This window comes from Parasteatoda tepidariorum, chromosome X2, assembly GCF_043381705.1.
Source record: "Parasteatoda tepidariorum isolate YZ-2023 chromosome X2, CAS_Ptep_4.0, whole genome shotgun sequence".
NCBI classification, from domain to species: domain Eukaryota; kingdom Metazoa; phylum Arthropoda; class Arachnida; order Araneae; family Theridiidae; genus Parasteatoda; species Parasteatoda tepidariorum.
In genome coordinates, this window is record NC_092215.1 from 27,540,201 (window position 1) to 27,565,080 (window position 24,880).

General features: G+C 27.5%; 1 protein-coding gene across 3 annotated transcripts in view; it reads right to left on the bottom strand.

Annotated features, from left to right (window-relative positions):
* The window catches only part of LOC107445661 (yippee interacting protein 2), a 40,387-nt gene that overhangs the window by 10,891 nt on the left and 4,616 nt on the right, over positions 1 to 24,880 (bottom strand). For all 3 annotated transcript variants that reach the window (XM_043041057.2, XM_016060118.4, XM_043041056.2), the window contains exons 3-7: positions 24,286 to 24,452; positions 22,828 to 22,959; positions 17,182 to 17,298; positions 15,848 to 15,995; positions 7,752 to 7,927 (exon numbers count right to left, since the gene is read on the bottom strand). In XM_043041057.2, coding sequence (XP_042896991.1) covers positions 7,752 to 7,927; positions 15,848 to 15,995; positions 17,182 to 17,298; positions 22,828 to 22,959; positions 24,286 to 24,452 — 740 coding nt within the window. The remainder of the gene's footprint in view (positions 1 to 7,751; positions 7,928 to 15,847; positions 15,996 to 17,181; positions 17,299 to 22,827; positions 22,960 to 24,285; positions 24,453 to 24,880) is intronic.

Here is a 24,880-nt window from a genome sequence, read left to right on the forward strand (position 1 = left end):
TAATAAATAAATCTTCCATTTTTTTTATTCCAGGTCCCTTCATGTAAGCACTGATTCAACACTAATAAATGCTGTGCGCCTCGCGATTTTGACGATTTCTCTTTTCTGAGAATACACCTTTCATTTTTCAAAACAGATAGGATTTCATTTTCCAAAACAGATGGCAGCACTTGATTTTTTTTTCTTTTACTGATTCGGAATATTTTTATATTTTTTTTACTTTTATTAACTGTAACTTTCATTTTACTTACTTGTATTTATAACGTGTTTTGAAGGGGGGCGTTTCATAAATTGGTTTAAAATTTATACTACTTGTCTACGATAGGTACTCTGACAGACATTCGTCTGGAGGTGTGGTGGTGACTATGGTAACGAGTTATGATTATTTCCAGCAGGGGTGCTGGTCCTTCTTTAAGACTGGTTTCGGCGAGAGAAAATGACCCCTCTTTCTTCGGTCTACTGTGTTAGCTCTAAAGTGAAGAGAATTAAGTATTCGCACTTGAAACATTGTTTAGATCGTCCGATTTTCTCTTTTTTAAAAGAGTTAAAATTTTAATAGCGATTGCACCCAAAATTTGATATCATAATTTTTACATTTTTTGTTGTTTTTTAAAAAGTATATATTATACAAAACAATAGCCCAAAACGATTTTTTTTTATTTAATTTATTTTACAAGATATTAACAATTAAATTTCAAAGCTCTTTTTAATTAAAAAATAAATATCTAAGGATAGAATGAATGGATTTTAAAAAAATGTATCTCATTTTACGCGGAAATAATTGAAGTTTTTGATAAAATAATTATAATAAAACAAATGTTTAAAAAATTTAATTTTTATTGCAAAATTAAGTTGTAAAATGAAAAACAAAAATGTTGTTAATGTCGTACAAAGTTCAAACAAAACCCATTTTAAAGTAAATTTTATTCTGAACAAAATGGCTTTTCCAAAAAAATGGATCTTAATTCAATAAAAAGTTATAGCTTCTTTTCGCGAAATGCTGCTCTGCGGTGCACTCCGCCACTCCACTCCGTTGATCGCTCTGTATCAGTTGATTTGGAGGGAATTTAAAAACCTCAACTAAAGTTACACAAAATAGCAAACATTGTATTAAATAATAAATTTATAATTTTAGGTGAATAATATTATGAATAATTAGTTATTTTTAATTTATTTACATATTTTCTTTAGTTCAAACTTGGAACTAAAAGAATATATTTTATTTATAACTATTTTATCAAAAACTTCAATTACTTCCGCGTAAAATGAGATACAATTTCTTAAAATCCATTTACTCTATCCTTAGATATTTAATTTTTTTAATTAAAAAGAGCTTTAAAATTTAATTGTTAACATCTTTTAAAATAAATTAAATTTAAAAAAAATCCTTTGGGGCTATTGTTTTGCATAATATATACTTAGAAAACGTAATTTAAGCAACAAAAAAAACTTAGATAATTTCAGATGGTTTGATGGGTGTTGATAAAAATCATCGTTGATAGTTTTAGATTTCATCCTATTTGCAGTAACTTGCTTTCAGTTTAAAAAAAAGTAAAATATAAATAATAAAAACAAAGATATTTAATATTTTTTCAGCACAGATAACATGAACTATTTCTATTTTCAGCAAAAGTTTTATCTCCCTTTAAAATCAGAGTTAATAAGTTCCAGAAAACTCAATAACAGAAACTAACTGCTTTAAAAAATGTGCAAGTTTAGAAATTAAACCATCTAACAATCAATGATCATTCATAATAAACGTAAAATTAAAAAGTAACATTAAAAAAACCTGCTATACCCTTAACGTCAGAATTTGTTCACTTTTTTTTCTTTTTCTTTCATTTGTATATAAAAAATAGCAAAAGATTGAGTAAAGATAATCTTTTTAAGTAGGAAAGAAATATCCATGCGAATCTTTAAAAAAGTTATTGAATCAGATAAAATAAGTCTCCTACTGGTGGCTGAGTCAGCCAATCTGATATACTTCCCATACAAGCTATTATCGAAGCTACCCTCCCTAAAATGCCCTCTTCTTGTTTAAATAGCACCAGACTGTCACAGACTTTGTGGCGGTCAGAGTACCTATCGTAGACAAACAGTACCTTTTAGGTGTGATTCATTTTCAGACTTTTAGTGCTTTTAAATTGTGGTAAAAGTTATATTTTTGTCTTTTCATTAAGGGGCCTCGGGCACTGTTAGTTTTGGTTTAATCTACTAACGGAAAGGCTCCTGTGTGTTTGCAGGCAGTGTGTCCCCTGATGGAGTACTCAGGGTTGCCACAGTAAAAATTGAACAAAAATAGTTGCTTTTAGTAGCCTAAAGCATGAAAATAGTCGCTTCAAACTATGAAAATAGTTGCCTGAACAGGAACAAAAATTTATCAAAAATAGTAGCCAAATAACTAAAATTATAGTTTAATTGTCAAATACTATTATTAGGAATGGGTGATGTCAAATTTTAAATCGTGATACATCGTCAGTTAGACATCACGATATAGTAATGTATCGCAATTTAGCATATGTTCAAAAATTACCTATGGGAAATCTTTAAATCAATCAAAAATAAATAAAAAGGAATAAATCTAGTACAAAAGAAAATATTAATTCTAAACATATTCTACTATGACATCAATATCATTGCTTAATTTTTTCAATTAAATTAATAAAGAAGTCAAAGTAAAAGCAAACCCAAGCTTTATTTCATTTTTCTTAAATTAAAAATGATTTAAGATTTATTGGTTTAAAAATAATAATACTGTAACAAATTATTTTACGTACATGCATTAAAAATTAAAAGAAGGAAAAAAAGGGAAGTGGAAAACAAACCAAAGAAATATTGACTTTAGGAAGAAAAAAAATTTTTTTATTATTTGTTGAAAAAAAACATGCTTTTGAAACATCATTAGACCCTTTTTTATTTACTTATTTAAAATAATAAGAAGTAGTATTAACTAATGGTCAAATTCTGTACTTAATAAATGTACAAATATTTTTACTTGTTTATTATTATTTTAATTTTTGAAAATAAAATCAACTAAAGATCTATTTGTTTAAAAATGATACTGACTATCTAACAAATTATAAAACAAACAAGTATTGAAAGAATTTTAGTAAAAATTTTAAAAAAATACTTTAAGTACTAATGTAAAATTATTAGAAACCTCAAAACATTACTAAACTTTTTATTTAATTTTTAAAAAAAATTTGTTTTAACTAATAGCCAAATTTTTTTAAAACTTTGTTTTCATTTTCTCAAAAATAAAAGCAAATTAAATAAAGGTAAGCTTCGTTTTAATTTTTTTATAATTAAAAACGACTAAGCATTTATTGGTTGAAAAACAATCAAATTATTACTTACCTACATTTAATAAATTTAAAAAAACTAACTTTTTATAACAAAGTTAAATACAAAATACCCCTATTAAATTGTTTCGCTTAAAATAAACAATAATTGAAAAAATCAATGATTTGATCTATTGAGTTCAGAACGAAAATTTAAGATAACAGCGATTGTGCAGCAATCGCAAAGTAACAGTAGGTTTCTAAAAAATAACTGACAATAATCGTTATGAAATAATGCAGAACGAAACGAACGCTGCAAAAGTCTCACTGAAAACTATTTACAAGAAACCAGACAATTATTTCTGACGAAATAAAATGCACAACGATCGCAAAATGACTTAAGTCCCATTGAAAATAATCTTCAAAAAACGCAAAATCCCAAAGACAAAAATGGACATAAAGAAACTATGCATTGCGTTCTATATTACAACGATGATCCTCGCACGAAACCGGGAGTTCTGATTCAATTCGCTCTTCGTCATTCAACATCACGAAACTAACATCATCCTAATAGCAAAACGCTATCTATGTCTCTGCAGCTAGACGAAATCAAAATTGTCTTCGTTAGTGTGGTAACAGCGTTAGCCTGGTCAAGGATCCTTGCATATTAAATCGTTAAACCGCAATTGTATTCTTAGTCCGGCGGCTTAAATCAGATTTCTGATGCATCGCCTAAAACGAAACTCACTACACCGGCCTACTGATATATGCGTTAAATCGATATTTTGCGATACATCGATTTATTGCCCAGTCCTAACTATGCTCCAATTAAAAAAAAGTTTTGCACAAATATAAAAGGTATACATATTAGAAAATAGGTACCTAAATAAAAGTCGTATTACAATAAAATATGAATGTTAATAGAAGGAAAAAACAATTAAAAGTAACAAAACTGCCGCTCAGAGAGAAAATATAACAAGTACTTTATTAAATCCAATGGAAATTTAAATTTATGGCTCTTAGGACATAAATGATTGTAATAAAAGTTTGCTTTCTTTTGTTAATGCTCTGAAAAGTAACATTAATTTTTGCGAAAAAACTTTGCCAAGAGTAAAAAAAGTCTCCTAATAGTCGCCTATTCCTGAAAATAGTTGCTTTTTTTTAAGCCTTTTCAGGCAAAAAAAAAGTCGCTGTAGTCGCCTAAAGCCGAAAATAGTAGCAAATAGTTTCATTTTAGTAGCCTGTGGCAACCCTGAGTACTGTTCTGCAAACACTTATTTATATTTTGATTTTAATTATTAAGATTTAATTTGTGTCTTTTTATTTTACACCTTTACAATAATTCTCTATATTTCACTCATAAAAAAAGTTTTCTACCATCAGAATGATAAATTTTTTGTTTCTTAACTTGTTTTAGACGCATCAGAATTTTATAATTTTATTTTAATTTTACACTTCTTTAATTTTAAAGATTATTAATGAAATTTTTTAAATTTTTTTTTATCTGAAATAGGAATTATAGGTTATATAATCTGAATAGTTAGGGAGTACTTTAAGAGATTTCTAGGAATCAAAGAAGACAAATAAAATTATTTGTTTTAACTCTCCTGCCCTAAGCAATGAACAGATGTGAAGACTCCTATTGGGAGAAGCCCCTAGTTATGACTCTGCCTGCTTAAGGCTGAGCTGATAAGAAAACAGGTGTTCAATGAGTCAGGTGTTTTTTTTAGAAATGGTTGGAAAATTTATTGAATTTGTTTCGGTTTTCTGGTTTCCGGATAAGAGGTTCTGTAATGTATAAATATTTTATTCTCTTCTTAACAATCAATGTAAAGGCTAACTTTTTAATTCAATACAAATGTATAATTCTAAATTTACTTACTTATTCATAATTCATTAATTCACAACTAAATTAAACATCAAAATCTATTTTTAATCTTTTATTCCTTAAGTTACTTTATTTCTCTTACCACAAAAATGTTTCAGTTACAGGGTAATATCAATTCTCATGATCTGTTTGTTGATTAAGCAATATTTAAAATTTAATATTAATAATGTGGCGTTGGCTTTGTTTTCGGCTATTTTATCTTTCCACAAATTGCCAACTAAGGATCTCTTCCCATGCTTCTAACTGTCCATTGGAAACAATTCAGTTACTTTTAATTTTAAATTCTTGGCGTTAGGACCGGGGAGGGGAGTTCGCTAATTGGTTTGACCATTTACTTTACAAAAAATCTTCATGTTAAAAATAATGCATTTCTTTATACTTATAAAAGGGAGCAGCCTTTTTATTTTGTAATCCATTGCACATGGCCATGATGTATTTTTTAAAAATAATTCTGAAGGAAAACATTTTTCTTTATTGTTTATCAAATCTGATTTTTAGAACTAACTATCGGCATTTGAAAATAAATAGATCAACTTCTTCAACAGAAACTTTACATCAACATCTTCAAGATAAATGTTTTTACTAATATTGCCTTTCCTCCAACTATATCAAACTAATAGTAATCATCAACTTTATCAAATAGTTCCTTGATAAAAAAAATCTTCTCCAATCAACAAATAGTAATTTCTTCAAACACCAATAATATTTCCCTGATAACCCTAAATAAGCTCTTAACATACTTTAGTTTTATCTTAAACTAAATAAAAAAAAATTTAAAATCCTTTTGAAATTTGTTTAAAATAAAAGTTAACCAAAGTTTTTTTTTAATTAATGAACATATTTTTAAATAATTACTTTGGTTTCAAAATTTACTTGAAGGAGACTTAATTTTTTCGTTCATGGCTTTTGATCTCATAAAATTTGCTTCTGACTATTTAAAATCAAATATTTTTTATTCAACCTAAACAATTATAACAACCTTTATAACAATTCAACCTAATTTACACTTTCTGGTGTATATTCCTTAGCACTCTTTCAATGTGGAAGTAATAACTATTTTATTATAACTAAGCCGTGGCAAAATATGATATTAGGCAGTATTCATTGATAATTATAATTAGATAATTTTTAATCATAAAAACGTAGCAAGCCATCAAAAAAATTAAAGAAACATAAAAATATTTAAACCAGTTTTTGCAGATCTTAGGTATGCAATCTCAGGTAGAATAATATAAGTTATTATATTAGACAAAAAGATAAATAATATCGATAAACAAGAATTAAAAGTTAAGGTTATAAATTTTCTTAATTATGTTGTCAATTCTTTTAAATTTTTTTTTTTCATATGGGCACTTTTTTTCAGAGCATTTACATTAGTTCTAAAATCTTTTGTTTCTTTTGCCATCTCAGTGGATTTATCAATAGATTTCTCTAGTTGAGCTGTATCATCTTCCACTTCAAACTTTCTTTTTTTGAAGCCTTCAAATCCTTTTGAAGCTCCTACTTTTTGAAGCTGCTATAAATAAGCTATTTCTTTTCTTCTTCAAGACATGTATCTTTGTCTATCTGATCCCACTGATTGCAACAACTTTTTGATATGAAGACCCCCACTAAACTTTGAAATCTTTAATCAGTTTTTTTCTCCATATCATTATTGTATATGTTATTGTATCAGACGTTCCTTTAAATTTTCCACTTTTAGGGACTCATTAACTGAAAAACCACTTTCTATAGTGGTTTGGTTTAGATATAGCAGCAATATTTTTTCTTCGTTATTTGAAAATCCTTCATGGATTGACAAATGATCTTGTCAAGGATTTTTTGAGGTAAACACTCACATTCCATCAAATGGTTAGAAATACTTCTCATATTGAGATGATTAGAGTTGGTTACAAGAATATTGAGCAATATCAATGTTCTTGTTACAAGTTTTGCATCTTGCTCTCCTTATATTGTCAATTGATTCAAGCCAATCTTTATAAGAAGAATGTTTCGACCACAACTCACAGAAGATACAATTAGCTATTTTCAAATTAAAAAGAAACAGGATGACACAATATATTTCTAACAAAAAAAAAAGAAAAGAAACGAAGACAGACGATAAAAACTTTTTTTTAAAAGACTTTTACTGTGTTAAGTCACACACACACACAGATGTTAAGCCCGAAGTTCTAACACCTCACAATGTTTAAAAAGGTAGCAAAATTACAAATAAAATCTTAATTTGTTTAATATCTGCCAACATTAGAGAACTTGTTGCCCTATTCAAAGATCTGATACATTTGTTTAAACTGATTATACATAATTGTGGTCAAAATCTAAGTAAAAAAGAACTATTTTTTTGATGCAAAGATAAGCACTTTCAAGAAGTGAGAGAGTTTAATTAGATTAGGTGCTTTAAATCCACTTTTCAAACCAATTTATCAATTTTACACAATCACAATTAGTTAATATAAGAATATACCATAGAAAAAAAAATAATCTGATAAAATAGAGAAACATGAAAAGTGCTAATGCTGCACAAACTATTTGGTACATTGATTTTTTTAAATACAAATAATTAAAAAAAGTTTTTTACATACTGATGCATTGCCAGCTGTAACAACTCCCCCTTTTTTGAAGACTGGTTTTAACTTAGCAAGGCCTTCCATTGTTGTCTGTGGTCTAGGATGTTCATCAACTTCCAAGAGAGAATCTTTACCTTTTACTACTACTGCAACTGAAACTAATTCCTCACTGAAGCGGTTATTGTCTTGAGCTACATATCAATATAAATAAAATATTTTTTTGTACATCACTTAATATGAAAAAGATGTTAAAAATATAAAGATATAAAACATATAAAGATTAATTATTCATTAAACAATTATTTGTTTTTCTAATGCACAATAACCATAGAGCTGTAATAGTAGGCAGAGCAAGAACACTGTTTAATTTTATTATCTCCCTTTGTTCCAAACATTAGACTCCTTTTTGGTGATTGTTTTTCCTGTATTATTTCAATTAAAAAACCTTCATAATTTAAATTGTTTTCTACAATTTTATTAAGGAGTCAATAATTAAGTGTTAAAAAGCTTAGCCAATTTATGAAATAGTTTTTTAATAATCTTTTATATCAACTATTTTCGGAGAAAAAATTTATTTTATGAACTAAGAAAACCAAGCTTCTGAATTTAAAAATTGTTGGCATCATTTAACATGGAAAAAAAAAGTTATATAAGCTGTAATAGTAGGTAGAGCAAGAACGCTGTTTTATTTTACTATCTCTTTCAAAAATCAAATTCCTTCTTTTTGGCAATTTTGGAGGAAATAAGCAGTCTTGCAACAGTTGATCATTTTTCAGCAAAATCTTGAAAAATTAAAAACTATTTTCAGGGATGAGACTAGTCAGAAACTAAAAAAGAGGAAATTCAACATATATATACATATTCAAAAATTTGACAGAAAAAGTGCGATTTTAAAACTTGTAAACCATGTGCTTATAAATCCCGATGGTTAATTTTAAAATTGTATGAATATATATGTAAAATGATGCAGTCGGACCGAGCAGGAAAACAGACACAGGATTTTAATGAAAGCGAAAGAAATTTATTTATGTCATACTTTGTTGAGTGGCAAGAGAAAAGTCCATGAGCGATCAGTCTTTCTGGTAGGGAAAATCTTGCAAAAAATCCGAAAATGTCTGTATTTAAGGAAAAGAGGTAAATCTTAGATATTACTATTGGTTTAAGAAATAGTTCGAGTTATTCTCACGAAGTTTAAAGGGAAAAATGTTTTTATTTAAATTTATGCATACTTAGGCCAAAAATAGATTTAGAAACAGGATATGGCTCTTAAAAGTGTGAGAAAGCAGTTCGATTTGAATAAATAATTAGTAATAAAATAGGAGTTGTTTTATAGTGAAGAAACTAACATAAAAAGATTAATAGAAGCTTTTTATGTTACATATATGAATAAGAATCACATGCATGATTATAAATTGAGAGAGTATGATTCCAGATAAGAGGTTTTTAAATCACGTGAATATGAAACTCTATATTGAATTTAATAAATGAGAAAATACAAATCATACGAATCATCAGCATTGGCACGATAGCCCTTTGTGAGCCTGGGTCTTCCTCATTCTGCCTTTCTTCCAGCAATTGATTTCCAGTTCTTTACAATTAGGATGTTAAAATCCTAATTGACACAGTCTTTCCATCTCTTTTTGGGCCTTCCTCTTGGCCTTTTATTGGACGGGGTTGCATTAAAGACTCTTAATGCTCTTTGTTCAGGACTCATTCTCACTACATGCCCGGCCCATCTCATTCTACTTAGTTTAATAGATTTAATGATATCATCACTATTAAAGATCTTATATATTTGAAAATTATATATCTCTCTCCAGTTGTTATCAAGGATAGCACCAAAGATGGTTCGTAGAACCTTCCTTTTGAAGGTTGCTAATAACATCTCTTCCCTTTCTGTTAAAGTCCATGTCTCTGAAGCATAAGTCAAAACTGACTTGATTAATACCTTATAAAGTAGAATCTTCGTCTTTCTTTTTATTAAGTGAAATTTCAACAATAATCTTAAACCATAGAAGCAGCGATTGGGTGCGATTATTCTTTTTCTGATTTCAGGATTAATGTCATTTTCATAGTTTAATTCTGATCCTAGATAAGTAAAATTTCTTACAGATTCAAATTTAAAAGAATCTATTTCAAACAATTCAGGGATGGTTTCCATTGTACTACAATACATATATTTTGCTTTCTCCACATTTACTCTTAAGTTCATTTTACTAGTTGATTTTCCCAGTGCCAAAATTTCTTCACTCAGTGCAGTCCTAGATCTTGCGATGATGTCTGCATCATCGGTGTATGCCAAAATCTGCACTAATTTATTAAATATAGTACCTATAGTATTTATGCCAGCTTCTCTAATAACTTTTTCTAAGGCTATGTTAAACAGAAGACATGCTTATACATCTCCCTGAATACGAATCACGATGCATACTTTTTAAATTGCGCGAATACGAATGCCAATGTCTAATTTTTAAAGCATGTATAAATACGAAAATCTATGTTTGATATTACAACCGCAAAAACGAATCACGACATTGGATTTTAATACAAATATGCGTGAATACGAATCGCTACACAGGGTTTTAAAAGCGCGTAAATATAAATCACAATATTGGATTTTTAAATCTCGTAAATAAGAATGCAATGTAGGATATTTGAATCACCTGAATAATAATCACAACATCCAACTTTTAAAATCAGATAAATAAATACAAAAATAGATGCTTGATAGAAAAAAAAATCGCGATTTTAAAAATGCATAAATACAAATCGCGATATTAGATTTTCAAATCTCGTAAATAAGAATCATAATGTACGATATTTAAATAGCGTAGATAAGAATTACAATGCACAACTTTTAACTCAGGTAAATACGAAAATCGATGATTGATATTAAAATTGCATGAATAAGAATCAAGATATTCGCAGAGTCTGAACTTGGGATTTCTAAAAGGCTTGTTTGTATTGTTTTTGTTTAGACATAATAAATAAAAATTTACAAGATTAATTGAATGAGCAAATAAATATTTTCGCAGCAAATCCACCTTCATTTTTTTTTATAGTTTGCTTTCACACCAAAAAACAGGAAGCAGCGACGTCTGAAATAAGAAAATACGAGCTATCCGGCGGACGGATAAAAATACGGAAAATCTTATTTTCTGTAGCTAAAATAAGTAAAAAGGCGGAAGGGTTAGCAGCTAGGACGTAGTTTGAATTTTGTGTTTATCTTTGAAAATTGTAAATAAATACAGGGTGGCCACTCAAATCAGGGATCAAATTTCCCTGATTTTTCCAGTAAAAATCAGAAAATTTCCAGGTCAGTGTGTTTTTCTCTCTGCTAAAGTGTAGTATAGATACAAGAAAAGGGGCAAAGTTAGTGTATTAGTCAATAGTGTAGTATTTCATTCAAAATATTCTTTTTTTAATATATCATTTTGAATAGATGTGGAGGAAACAATATGTTTAGCTTGCAGAAAATAAGCTTTCAATGAATAAAAATTTAAGTGTTAAATAGTTTCTGCACAAAATGTACCAAATAGCAATGACCCAAAACAAACTTGGATAAGTACGGTTTAATATATTTTTATAAGCAAAATAAAAATAATTCCAGGTGATTAGAAACAAATAAATTTTTAAGTTTATTTAAATTTCAATATAGAGCCAATACTGTATTTTATTCAAACAGTGCTTTTTATAAAATTCATTGAAATAATTTTCTTTAAACCAATATCATAAGTCATATGTTTAAATAATGTTATTTGTGTTGAATTAGCACTATAAGAGATATTCATTATTCGTAAAGGAAAAATTGTCAAATTTCTTGTTGCATATTCTATAGGAAAAAAACTAGATAAAATACTTTAAATGTTATTCTTTTTTTTCTTATTAGAAATTAGAATATATTAAGAATTCCAATCTAACATGATTTCCTAGCTTAGATGAGTTAATTGTTTTTGTTTTTACACCTGGGGAATTCCATGATGTTGGGGGGAAAAAATTAACACTAATTTCTTAGAAAAACTATCTTATAAAACAAAAGTTTACAATCATCAAATTTTTACATTTAAAAATTTAGTTTATCATAACCCATCAAATTTTTACATTTAAAAATTTAGTTTATCATAACCTATGGAAAAAGAATTTATGTTTTATAAAAACTGATTATTATAAGTTCAAATTAAATGGATTAAATTGTTGATGTCGGATGTAAATCGCAAGAAAGCAAAAAATTATTACTAAATTACAAATTGTCTAAACTCTGTGAATTTGTTTGTAATTCAGATGCAAACTTGACTGAAATTTGAAGCTGTCATTTGAATAAAAAATTCTATGCAGTTGTTTGTGAAACATGGTACACAATTAATTTGAAATTTTTTACTTAAGAGTCAGAAATGCAAGAAAAGTATTGCTGAGTTGATGCTATTTCAACTTTTTTTACGATAAATTTACGTCTAAATAAAAGTGGATTAAACAGATGGTAAAATAATTCAAATTAAGAGAAATATTCCAGGTTTTCTTTAAAATTCTCTGACTTTCCAGTTTTTTGCCAAAATTTCCCTGACTTTTCCAGGTTTTTTCTAGTATAAAAAAATTCCCTGATAATTCCAGGTTTTCAAGGTGGGTGGCCACCCTAAAATATGTTGTTGTTGTTACATATGGCTTTATTGGAAATATTAATCCATATACAATGTTCAACTGAATTTTCACAAAAAAAAAGCGGGATATTTATAAAAAAAAAACAAACTTTTAGAGAATCGGAGTTTTTGATAAAAAGGCTGAAATTCAAGTGATAAAAGCCAAAATCCGCTAAAAAGAGGAAAAATCTCATAAANTCGCATTTTGCGAAAAAAGCTACCGTAGCGGAAACCCTGATTAATCCATATACAATGTTCAACTGAATTTTCACAAAAAAAAGCGGGATATTTATAAAAAAAAAACTTTTAAAGAATCGGAGTTTTTGATAAAAAGGCTGAAATTCAAGTGATAAAAGCCAAAATCCGCTAAAAAGAGGAAAAATCTCATAAAGGTCAACCAGTTTTATCCTAAGGAAATGATTTTTAGAGAAACTTCAGAGGGAGGGATGAGGATTTCAATACTTTTGCTCTTGCTCCACATAAAATTAAATTCCTCATAAAATATTTTAACTTGTGCAAAAAAAAAAAAAAATAAACTTTCTGCAGAAATTAGTGGGAAAGATAGAAAAATCTGAAGAAAAAAAAAGCGTAAATTCGCAAAAGAATCACATCCCTGTATTTTAGAATTAAAATTTTTTAATAGTTATATCACTGTAAGAAATTTTAATACTTTTACAAAATTAAGAAAAATTTAATTTTTGAATGATTCTAGTAATAAGGCTCGAAACACCAAGCACCTGAAGTTATTTTATAACTCTGTTATTTCATAAATTTTTTCAACAATTTATCAATTATGAAGGATGGTATGAAAAATTGCGTTTAAAATTAAATCAAACATAGACTTTACAATAGTACAACATCTTGTAAAATCATAGATATTTTTTCAGATACTTAGAATTTTTGAAAATATACTCTAAAAATGACTTTAGACATGCCAGGGAGTGAAAGAATTATATTAAAATTAAGAATAAAAAAAGTCCAACATGACCTATAAAAAAATAAACTACCTTCCTCTTTAAAACTTTCTGATCTTATTTAAACTTTACACTTGTTAAAGTACGGTTAATCAGCCAGTACTCATGATTTTTTCCCCATATTATTACAATTGAAAAAAAACTCACTATTTCAAAAAAAGATCTACAATTTCATCAAAGAGTTAATAAGTGTTAAAAAACATAGCCCTATTTATCAAATAGTTTTTTGATAATCATTTATAGTCTCGATTTTCTCTGAACTAATGTATTTTATGAACTAAACAAACCCAACACAAGTTTCTGAATTTAAAAATTATTGAAGGATTTTTCTCTTTCAAAAGCAGAGTTGCCAAAAAACTCTTCAGATGAGAGAAAGTTAAAAAATAATTTAAAAAAAAAAAAAAGGTAAATACAGGAAATAAAAACAATGATGCTGCCAAACAATGCCTTGTACATTTTATAACGGAAATTTAAAAAAAAAATGATATATTAACAATGAATAATTCTGTATAATCACTACTTTATGATTAAGTAAGTTGCTTTCTTCCTTTTTATATTCATAATTAATAAAATAAATTTGGATATTAAAATGAATAAAATAGAATAATTTAGATTAAAATGTTGTTTTAAGGAAAAGTACATGCTAAAATTTAAATTATTAAGTAACTTACCTATGAAATGTATAAGGTACTCCCTTTACAAATTTTTTTTAAACAACCAAATGCAGAATAAAAAAAAAAAGATCATATTTTAAGACTTTTTTTAGATAAAATCTGTCCATAGATTATATTTCTAACTAACAAGAAATGGAAGGTGGAAAATCCCCCCCCCCTTCTTTAATTGTCCACCAGTCACATGGTTTCATTCTTGAGACAATCATCCTGCAACACTCACCCTATTTACATCACAGCTCTAGGAAAATAATATACATAAAAACTTTTGAATCAATTTTATGCTAACATATTTCATAATAATTTTAAATTGCATCAGCATAATAATTCTGTTCGCAACTGAACTTTATGAAATATTTTGTCATTCTGTAGCAAATATTTTACAGGATACATTTACTGCTACATTTTAGATTTTCAAATTCATGACTAATTCCAAGAATTTGTCATGACTTAATGAAGTTACTTTCTCCAACAGAAAAGCAACAATAAATTTAAAAAAGCATTATAATAACATTAATTGAAATGATAGGTATAACCAAAACTGTTATACTCTGCACCTTCATATTTATAGATTTTAAATTAAAAAAACAGAGTAAAGAAAAAATTGAAGCAATAAAATAGCTGAAAAAAAATCAAATTATTTTTTTCCCTGCAGAATTATATTCTAAAGATTCTTTTTTGTTCATTGGAAAGGAAAGAAATAGTCCCAATTTTTCTGCTCTCATTTCGGAATAAAAAAAAATTCGCCAATGACTGGCTTGCTTCAGCTAGAATTTTAAATTGATGAAATAAATAACAAAAATTCTGAAATCACAGAAGTTTAAAACATAATTCGCTCTAGAAATGATGTTTTTTCTTTTATTTTTTGAAAGAACACCATAATTTTTAAAGAACATGATCAAAACATTTTATATTTGAATAAAATATGACTGTGAGTGGGAATTTTGCAACAAATTCAGATATTCGGAACACCATGAAATTGGGGGGGGGGGATAAATTCCATTTTAAAAATTAGATTTTTCGGCAGCCTAAATCAAAGACTTTCCATGATTTTTTTTTAAAAAAATGGTTAAAATCATGACAATACTTTCCAGGATTTCTCATGACGTTCCAGGTGCGCAGATATCCTGAATTTAAATATTGTTGACTATTTGAAAAAAAAATTCTATTCCAATTCATTTTATAATTAATCTTTGTAAATTTAAACCATATTCTTGTTTAATTATTGAAATAAACTTTATTCCTTCTTAAATTGCTTATTTTTTGTTCTTTCTTCTATTGTCTTTTTTCCCTTTGCTTAGCACTAATTCAAATTATATTCTATTACAATATAGGAAAAAACTTTGTACGAAATGTTTTCAGATTCTTAAGTAAGATCTCTTAATTAACTAAAAGTTTAAAACAAATACAGTACAGAACCCGTTATCCGGAAATCAGAAAGCCGGAATACCAAAAAACCGGAACAAAATTCGATAAATTTTCGCGCCATTTTGAAGAAAAAAATTTTNGCGCCTATTTTTAAAAAAAAAATTTTTTTTCCTCATAAGATTTTAGGATTTTTTTTTCTTTTTTTGAAAGATGTTTACCTTACCATCATTTTGGAAATTATTAGTGTATTCTTTCATCGTTTTCTCTTCTTTTTAAGATTATTTCCAAAAAAAAATTTTTTTGTTGGGTTTAAGAATAAACAAACGGCTTTCTGTAGCGATTCAGAAAAACGGAAAAATCAGTTATCTGGAATAGCGATGGTCCCGATCGTTCCGGATAATCGGTTCCCTACTGTAGAATTAAATTTAACATTAATATTTACTTAGGAAATAAATTTTTCTCACCTTGTTTCCATCTGTTTTGTGAGAGAAGTGCAAATTTATCACATTCCTCTCTTGAAATTTTATACTTTGTAGCTAAGTTTTCAGCAGTAATAGCCATTGGCATATCAACATAAGTGTCATAAACAGAACTCCATAGTGTATCTTCAAGCTACATATATTAAAAAAGATAATATAATTGTTACAAATTTTTTTTATCAAAACAATGTAATAACACAATAAAAAATACTCCAGTTCCAAAAAAACTAACACCAATTGCTATTTCTTAAATCTATGTGCATTGTCATTTTCAAGAAATTTTTTTTGTCACTGACACATACATTCAAAACCTCATGAGTTAAAAGATTTTTATTTGCTCTTACAAACCATTTACTTTTAACACAATGTATAATGCACAAAAGATAAATATTCAAAGTTACATTAAAATTTCAATTATTAAAGATTAAGACTAGCTTTTTAAAGAGAGAAATGAATTTTTCTTAAAGAATAAAATTTTTTGATTATGAGGTTATTTTATAGCATCTGTCATGCTATAAAATATAGCATGACAGATAGCATTATAGATATTACATAAAATATAGCATTATAGATATTACATAAAATATAGCATTATAAATATTACATAAAATATAGCATTATAAATATTACATATTTCTCAGCATTTTAATTTTCTTTATTACTTAAATTTCTTCTTATTCAATATTCTAATCTTCTTATTAATAGTTCAATAGTTAATAGTTTCTTCGTATTAATAGTTCAATAGTTCTTTTCTCAATAAATAAAAAGAGTAAATTTTTAATCAATCTCACATAATGAGTGGAAGTCAAATTCTATTTTTTAATCTTTCTTTACCATAACAGCTAATATTTTTTTTATTCAAGAGATAATTTTTTTTCAAGCAATTTATTAAGACACAATACTAGTTATTAAAAATCTATTTTAAATCTTTCGATCCTTTAATATTAGCCTAATATCTTATTGGGATATTTAAATTTTATAACACATTAATAGAGTTGCTAGTAATCTTTATTAAAAAAAGGATAAATATCCTCTTTTAATAAAGATTACTAGCAACTCTCTGCTAAAAAAAATCTTTATCATGCAATGTCTAGTTTTTTGATGTAGCCAGCACCTACATTTAATAAAGAATCGTAATATAAAAAAAAAAGGCTGCAATTTTTTATTTTTCTTGGAGAAGATTTGGTAAGGACTTAATTTTAACATATTCATCAACACACTGGTGTTTTCCTTCATAGCATCTAAATTTTAGAAAAGGAAGATAATTATAATCACTAATTCAGTAAATTAGAAAAAAAATTTTTTTTAGCAATTTTTACCTTATAGTCAGTACCAAATTTAGTCCCAAATCTGATATCTCTCACAGCATAAGGAGCTTGGCTCATGTTTTCTGCCCCACCAGCTAAAACAACTTCTGCTTCCCGTAGACATATTTCCTGGGGGAAAAAAAGTAATCACAGGAATGAGAAAAAAGATGCTTGCTGTTTCAAATAGATTAAAATTTTCTAAGCAACTTACAATAGTAAATTTTTAGTATCCAAAAATATTTAAAGAATTAAAAATTGAAACAGAAATATTTATTGAACAAACACCATTTACCATGTAATATTAGCACCTTGCCAGTGTCGCACGAATCCAGTGCGGGCAAGTACTACATAGTTGCAGTATTAGTGATGCCCGAACTGACTTCGGGCAGGAGAAAAATTAATGTTTCTATTTTGTGAAGCCTCAGCTGAGTTAGTTTCCACTTTAGGATACTTTATTCACTATTTTCCTAATAGATGGCATTAGTGGTCTTAGTTATTCATTGATTAAGACTTCAGTCGAGGAGGGGAAATGTGGATGGGGATTTTGGGATATACCATATTGTAAAATTTATGTTTTGAAAATCATACTGTTGTGTTTTTATATTATATTACACTAGTTATATTATATTTAGCTTCAAAACTTTTTTTTAATTTGCTCTAATTGAATAAGATGTGTGTGTAATCCATTACTTTTTTATGTGTATGTAAAAATTATAAATACAGCAGTTATTGCATTAAAAATTTTATTCTTGTAATAAAAACCATTTTCTAACTTTTATAATAATATAAAGAACAAAATTAAACAGTAAATTTTTTCTCTCCATTTTTCAGAAATATTAAGGGGTTAAGGGGGGAACAAATTTAAATTCATTGCTGTGTTTTATCCATGGTAAGAAAATAGTTTACCACAGGGAATGTCGCAGAAGCTTTTTTCCAAGACAAAATAATTTCATATAATTTTTTTTTTGAAAAATAAATTTTGAAAAAGTATTATTTATAATCACACAAAATCTGCACACACTATATTAAACTGAAGAGTTTTAAAGCTTGGCTTCTTTCCAAAGCAAACTATTGGAAATTAATAAAAATCTTTTAAGATACAATAGTTATTCAAAATAAACCCATGTTGGATGTCAAAAGGGGAAAGTTTGAGTTTGTTCAATGGTAGTCCTTGAGGTTGATTATGGATCCAAACAAGATTAGAACAGGGAAAAGATGACATTTTATTGGCCATACAATAAGAATATACACTGATTGAATTCCTAGTGTTGCTCTTGATTGGGCAATTGAAGAAAAATATTTATGTCATCCTAGACCAATATGATAAAGGTTGATGAAAAGGTAGAGAAATGAAACTAAAGGGTGAAAAAAGCCAGCTTGTGGGAGAAAAGAGTGGCACTAGCAAACAAGAGGTAGCGGAAAACCAAAATGATTTCTTTCAATGCTATTAGGAAGGAAAGAATGAAACTAGGTGATGACTTTCAAAATTCTTTAAAAAGGATAGGAACCAGGTTCTAATAATTGTTGGTACAATTTTAATAAAGGTGCATGACATATACATAGTATCATGTCATAGACATAACAGTAGAATTTTAAGTTTTTGTGGAAGTGAAATGACAATTTAGTTTCACCAGCACTTAAAAATATTATAGGTAATTAATCAAATCTTTTGTAGGGTAAATCAACTAAAGACTGAACAGTGAATAAACATTTAATAGATATCCTTCAAAAATAAGATTTAAAAAAAGCTTTTCTTTAGATTGATTGGCAACAAAACTTACTATCTAACATTAGGAAGTCATTTAACACTGCCTGGTTCTTTGGATTACCTAGTCTCATGGTCCTCTCTGGAAAAGTTTTTGAATTTGTTAAGAGTCAGTGCAGCACCTTGTTTCTTTGACAAAATAAGGTAACTATTTGTAGTAATCTGCTTAGAGTAGAATTAATTGTATAGGTTTAATTCTGATTACTATTACAAATATTTACTGCGTTAGGATTATTCTCAACTGGTTAAATTTTTATAAATTTCTCTTTTTTTGGGGGGGGGGGGGTTACATGAATTTTTTTAGGTGATTTTAAAATTAAACCCTTTTTTTTATTTTTTATAAAAAATTACATTTTGAAATAAATACCTTTTTTTTAAATAAAAAAAGGCACTTTTAAATGTTCATTTTCTTATAATTTTCAGCTTAAATTACAGAAAAAAAATCTTTCAAGTTGTTTATCAATTAGTTATTTTTTAAGTTTACTTTTTTTGAAAATAATTTATGCAGAGATTGCCTTTTACAGGGTGCGTAGCCAAATCTTTGAATCAAAAATAAGCACTTTTTAAAAACTTTTCAAGCACTTTACAAAAATTTTCAAGCACTCAAAAAATTCATATTCAATCAATGACAAAACAAAAATTGAAACAAAATTGACAAAACAAAAATTTTTTATAAACAGTTATAGCGTTAAAAAAACCCCAAAAAGAAACGGGCGTAAATCGAAACAATCAGTACTTTCCCACATCACCGAGTGAATTCAACTTGACCCTGAACTCAGAACAAAAGTACCCGTACCCCCTACGTCAAAAAAAGTGTTAGAAGTAAAATAAAATAAACAAGAACAAAATTAAAATAAATTAAAAAGAAAAACATTTCATAAGGATCTGATATTCTCTATCCGAATTGGAGCACTCGGGTTTCGGTTTCAAGTGTGCGCGCATGCGCAAGTCATAACGTGGGTACGACATGAAGTCCGCGTGAATGATTACGTAGCAAACTCCCCATTTTTCGTGAAATGCATGGGATCCACCAGATATCACTGAAGGGAAAGAAAAAAAATTTCGGAAAAAAAGCACTCTTTTAAAACGCCAGCTGAAAAAAGCACCTTTAAAAGCGTTTAAAAACGAAATCCCCCAAAAAGCACCTTTAAGTACTTTTTACAAACGCTACGCACCCTGCTTTTAGCATGCTTTTAATTATTTTTTATAAATTAAATTTTTTTCATTTACTTTGATAATGAGCGAGAATTACTTGTTGAAATACCCACATCAAATGGTAACTTAAAAATTATTGAGGATCAAATTCAGTAATTACATAATATTACATATTTTGATGAATTTTTACAGTGTTAAGTGAGTGCCCTTTTCTGTTAAGAAGCCTCCTGCTCTTTTTTTTTATTCCTGCAGAGAACTCTGTAGAAGCAAATACTGAGAGTTGGTAGCATTAATTAACTGGATTACCAAATGATGAAAAACCAACAAAAGAACACATGCTCACTAACTGGGATTTTTCCATGTTAATGAAAATAAAAGAAAAACTTACGTACTTTTAGTCATATTACACATCAAAATATTAATAAAAATATTGAAAGCATCTTAAAACCAGTAAATGAGCAGGTATGTGCTTTCACTGGAAATAGATTTCATAGAGAATGAACAATGTGTGTGAACTATGATTTGGCATGGCTTCTCATTTGATGTCAGAAATGTTGACTTAAACAATTTTGACGCATTGATAGTTAAAGAAACAAATGATTCTAATAAATACTTAAAGGGAGAAAATACTAAGCACTGCTGAAGAAGAGATGGATTTCCCTCAAATTTAGAGAGACTCATTTAACCCATCTCTTTACCCAAGCAGAAAACTAGAAACGTAACTGGAAAACCAAAGGAAACTTGGAAGGACCATGTACATTGACCAAATATAGGAGAAAGGTCAAATCAGAAGAAGAAAAAAAATTCTATTAGCTATAACTTCAGAAAAATGGAAAAAATTTAAAGAAGCAGAAAAAGCTGAAAAAAAGTTAAAACAAGAAAGAATGGAAAAGAGAAGGAACGAAAAAATGTTCAAGAAAAAGGAAAGTGATAAAATAATAATAAAAACATCGGATGACACATAATAAGTATGCATGATTCAGACTTTACTTACAAAGTATAAGAAAGAAAATTGAAAACATTTTATTTTGTATTTCAACTTCATTTCACGAAAGAAAAAAATAATTGTACAATGCATATGAATAGAAAATAAAAGTACAAATCTAGCTCTTAAATTAAAAAGGAAGGAAAAAAACAATCCATGAAAAGAGTGTTTTAAAATTAAGAATAAATAACATGATTTAGTGGGACAGAATACTGTTACTGCCAACATATTCAGATTTGAATATAACATCATATAGAAAGGCAAAACTTACAATGAGAATAACAACAATAAAACACCCCTGTTTTTAAACAATCAAGAATATATTGTCACACTTGAATGCTTCCAAAAGAGAAAGGGGAAAAATGAGTCATGCAAACTGTGAAGTATAGAGAAGTGGCGAATCATAGCATTAAGAGTTCTTACCAAAGATTAATTATTTATATCTTTGACATTTTAATTTTGTTAATTAATATAAATGACAAACCTCCTATGTGTGTGTCAGACACGTGCTCAGGGTCTTACAAGTCCTGGGCAAAACATTGAGACATTTTATCATGGTTAATAAAAATCATGTTTTGTTTGACAAGGTATGTATTACACATTTCATTTGTTTTATTTCAAACAGAATTATTTTTTATTGTTTTCGCATTTTACGATTAAAACTGACAAAATGTATAAATGATACTTATTATTTAATAATAATACTGCAACTAAAATTCTTAATATCACTAATAAAAAAAGGTTAATATAATTATTTAAGGGTTAATATAATTATTGCAAACTAATTACTGAATAAAAGAAGTCAGTTATTTTTTTTTATCAAACTAAAAACATTTAATTGCAAAGGCAGAACACATCGAATGAAAAATGAATTAATTTAGATCACAAAACATTTTTAAAAATACATTTTTCTTGGCAGAACAAGTCTTTATTTCTTATTTACAAGTAGATACCTTAACTACATACTTAATAAGTTTTAAAATTACTTGTATTGAAAAAAATGAGTATAAAATTAAATGGGTATAATTGTAATATATTGAAAATAAAACAGCAAATTTAGCACACTACATAGAACACATTCAAATATGAAATTAAATCTTATCTACATTTAAGCTCTTGAAAAAAAAAAAACATTACAAATTTTGCACTTGACTTACACTGACTGACAACTGTGCAGACATAAAATACTTTTAATCCTCGATGTATCTTGGATAAGAATCCTTTTGCCATCGAGCTAATTGTGGGAGGTTTACCTCTCCATATAATGCAGACGCGGATCAGTTCCAACAAAAAGTCCTCAATGAAGGATATTGGGTTCAAAATTATGAGACTACAGAGAGGAACATTGGTAGTCCTAAACTCAAAATTGGGTCGGCTGTTCAACGACGGTTATAAAATAACTAAATCATACAATCCATGTAAAGCAAATACGGGTCAGTTCCATTAAAAAGTCCTCCACGAAGGGCAATTTCTCCAAATACTGAATCCAGGAGTTCTTACATTTTCTGGATTGGGTTTAAACTTACAAGGCTACGGAGTTAAACATTCTTATTTGTAAACTGAAAATTGGGTAGATTTCCTAACGTCGGTTATAAAATAGCTCATACAATGATAGAGGCAAATTATGACATTATTAAAATTTAATTTTGCTTTCTAAAGGCTTTTGATCATACATTTAGAGAAAATCTACTTTAAAGGCCTATTGAATAATATCCAGTTTATTACAGAAATGTAAATTAGTTTAAATACTCACTTGAGAACCTGTGATGATTGACTGGAATCCTGAACCACAAAGTCGATTAACTGTAAGGCAAGGAACAGATTCGGGAACTCCAGCACTTAGAGCAACATGTCTAGAAATATATGGACCATCCCTAGAGCTAGCCTGTAAAGGAAATTTATATGAACTGTTAGAATAAAGTAGTAAAATTAGAATTGTTTGTATTAGTATCTGTCAACTATTGTAAACAAAGATATAAAACCAAGTACAACAACAAGATTATTAGTCCACAAAATAAATAATTTAGTGCCTCAAACTTGAAAAGATTGCATTAGTTAAGCAAAAAAAAAAAAGTATTTAAGTATGTATGGTTCTAAAAAGATATATTTACCCCTTTCTTAACATCTCTATGCAGAAATAAATTTTTTTTTACTATTATATTCGCTTCGAGGATAATTTCATGCAAAAAATATTTATAATTATTTGGTTTTCAATGTTTAAGATAATCTAAAACTTTTCAATTATAAACTTTGTTGAAGGATGCTGCACTACGTAATTTCAAATTAATCAGTGTTTCAGAAATAAAGTCAAGATAAGAGAAACATTTTTCAAAAGAAATGATGTAATGATAATACAAATTGAATCTGCAGAAGAACGTCAAGAAAAAATACAGATTGTAAAAAAAAAAAAAAAAAAAAAAAAAAAAAAAAAAAATAATGGTCCAGGGAAATAGTGTCAATTATTTTTAAATATTAGTAAGTTTCTTAGCTTAAACAATAAATTGATTTCTTGTTATCATTCTGTTTAATACAATGGATCTGATCTGAAAGTAATAAAACTAATTAATTGGCTGGAAATTAATTTTGAAATTTTAGAGATGAGACTAGAAAGACTATTGCAGGCATAAGTTTTTCACAGTCCTGTATACTAAATTTTTGAAATTTCAACGGAAGATGTAGTTGACATTTGTTAGGATCAAACACAAATGATTCTTTAATCACAAATTATCACTTCTAGTAATGAATGCTTAACTATTTATTTTCTAATCTAAAATTATTATTAACTTGATACTTTAGTCATGAAATATCAAAAAGTAAGAATCATGCTTGCATAGAAATGCTGAAAAAAATAAAAATTTTAGTCTAGTAAATAATAATAACATATAATATAATAACAGGGTGCGTAGCCAGATTTTTCAACAAAAAAATCAAAAACATTTTTAAAAACTTTACATAATCATGATAAAATAACTAGTTTCTGATAAATATTGCAGAAAAAATTGTGAAACTCATGCATTTTTTGTAATTTATGACAACAATAAAAAAAAAAAAAATCTCTTTTAAAAGATAGAAAATTAAGCACTTTTCACAAACCAAGAATAAAAATAGGGCTTTTAAAAGACGTAAATAAAAAACAAGCACCTTTAAGCACTTTTTGAAAACGCTATGCACTCTGTAACAAGTGCTGTAGAAAAAGGTAAGTATGGAATACCTGAAGAACAGTTCCAAAGGTAACAGAGTTAACCTCATCAGGCTTTATACCTGCATTCTCTAATGCAGCTCTACTAGCAATAGCACCTAAACGAGTGGCAGTAAGATCTCTAAGTTTACCCCCAAATGTTCCAAATGGGGTTCTTTTAGCACCAATAATAAATACACCTGAAAAATTAATAACAATGAAATAAAGACAAATTCATAATAATTTTGGTTTAAAATATTTTTTAATACATTGAAAATTCTTTTCTATAAAAAATTTAAAAGTTAGCTTGGTTTTAATTTTTTTTATTTTATAAGACTATCCACAAGTTACACAAGACTAACCCAATATTTCAATAAGAAACTCTTAAATTAAACATTTACTAAAGTAAATTATTTTTTAAAGAAAACAATATTATTCATAAAATGTAAAAAATCATATATAATTTTTTTAAATTACTATAAACATTTTGTTCTTAATCATGCCATTGTAAAAACACCAATATGTATTTTGAAAAAATGTATAATTTGGGACAGTGAAGTAAAATTATATTCAATATTGCCTGTTAAATAACATAGAGAAGACCAGATTTTCATAGAGATCCGATTTA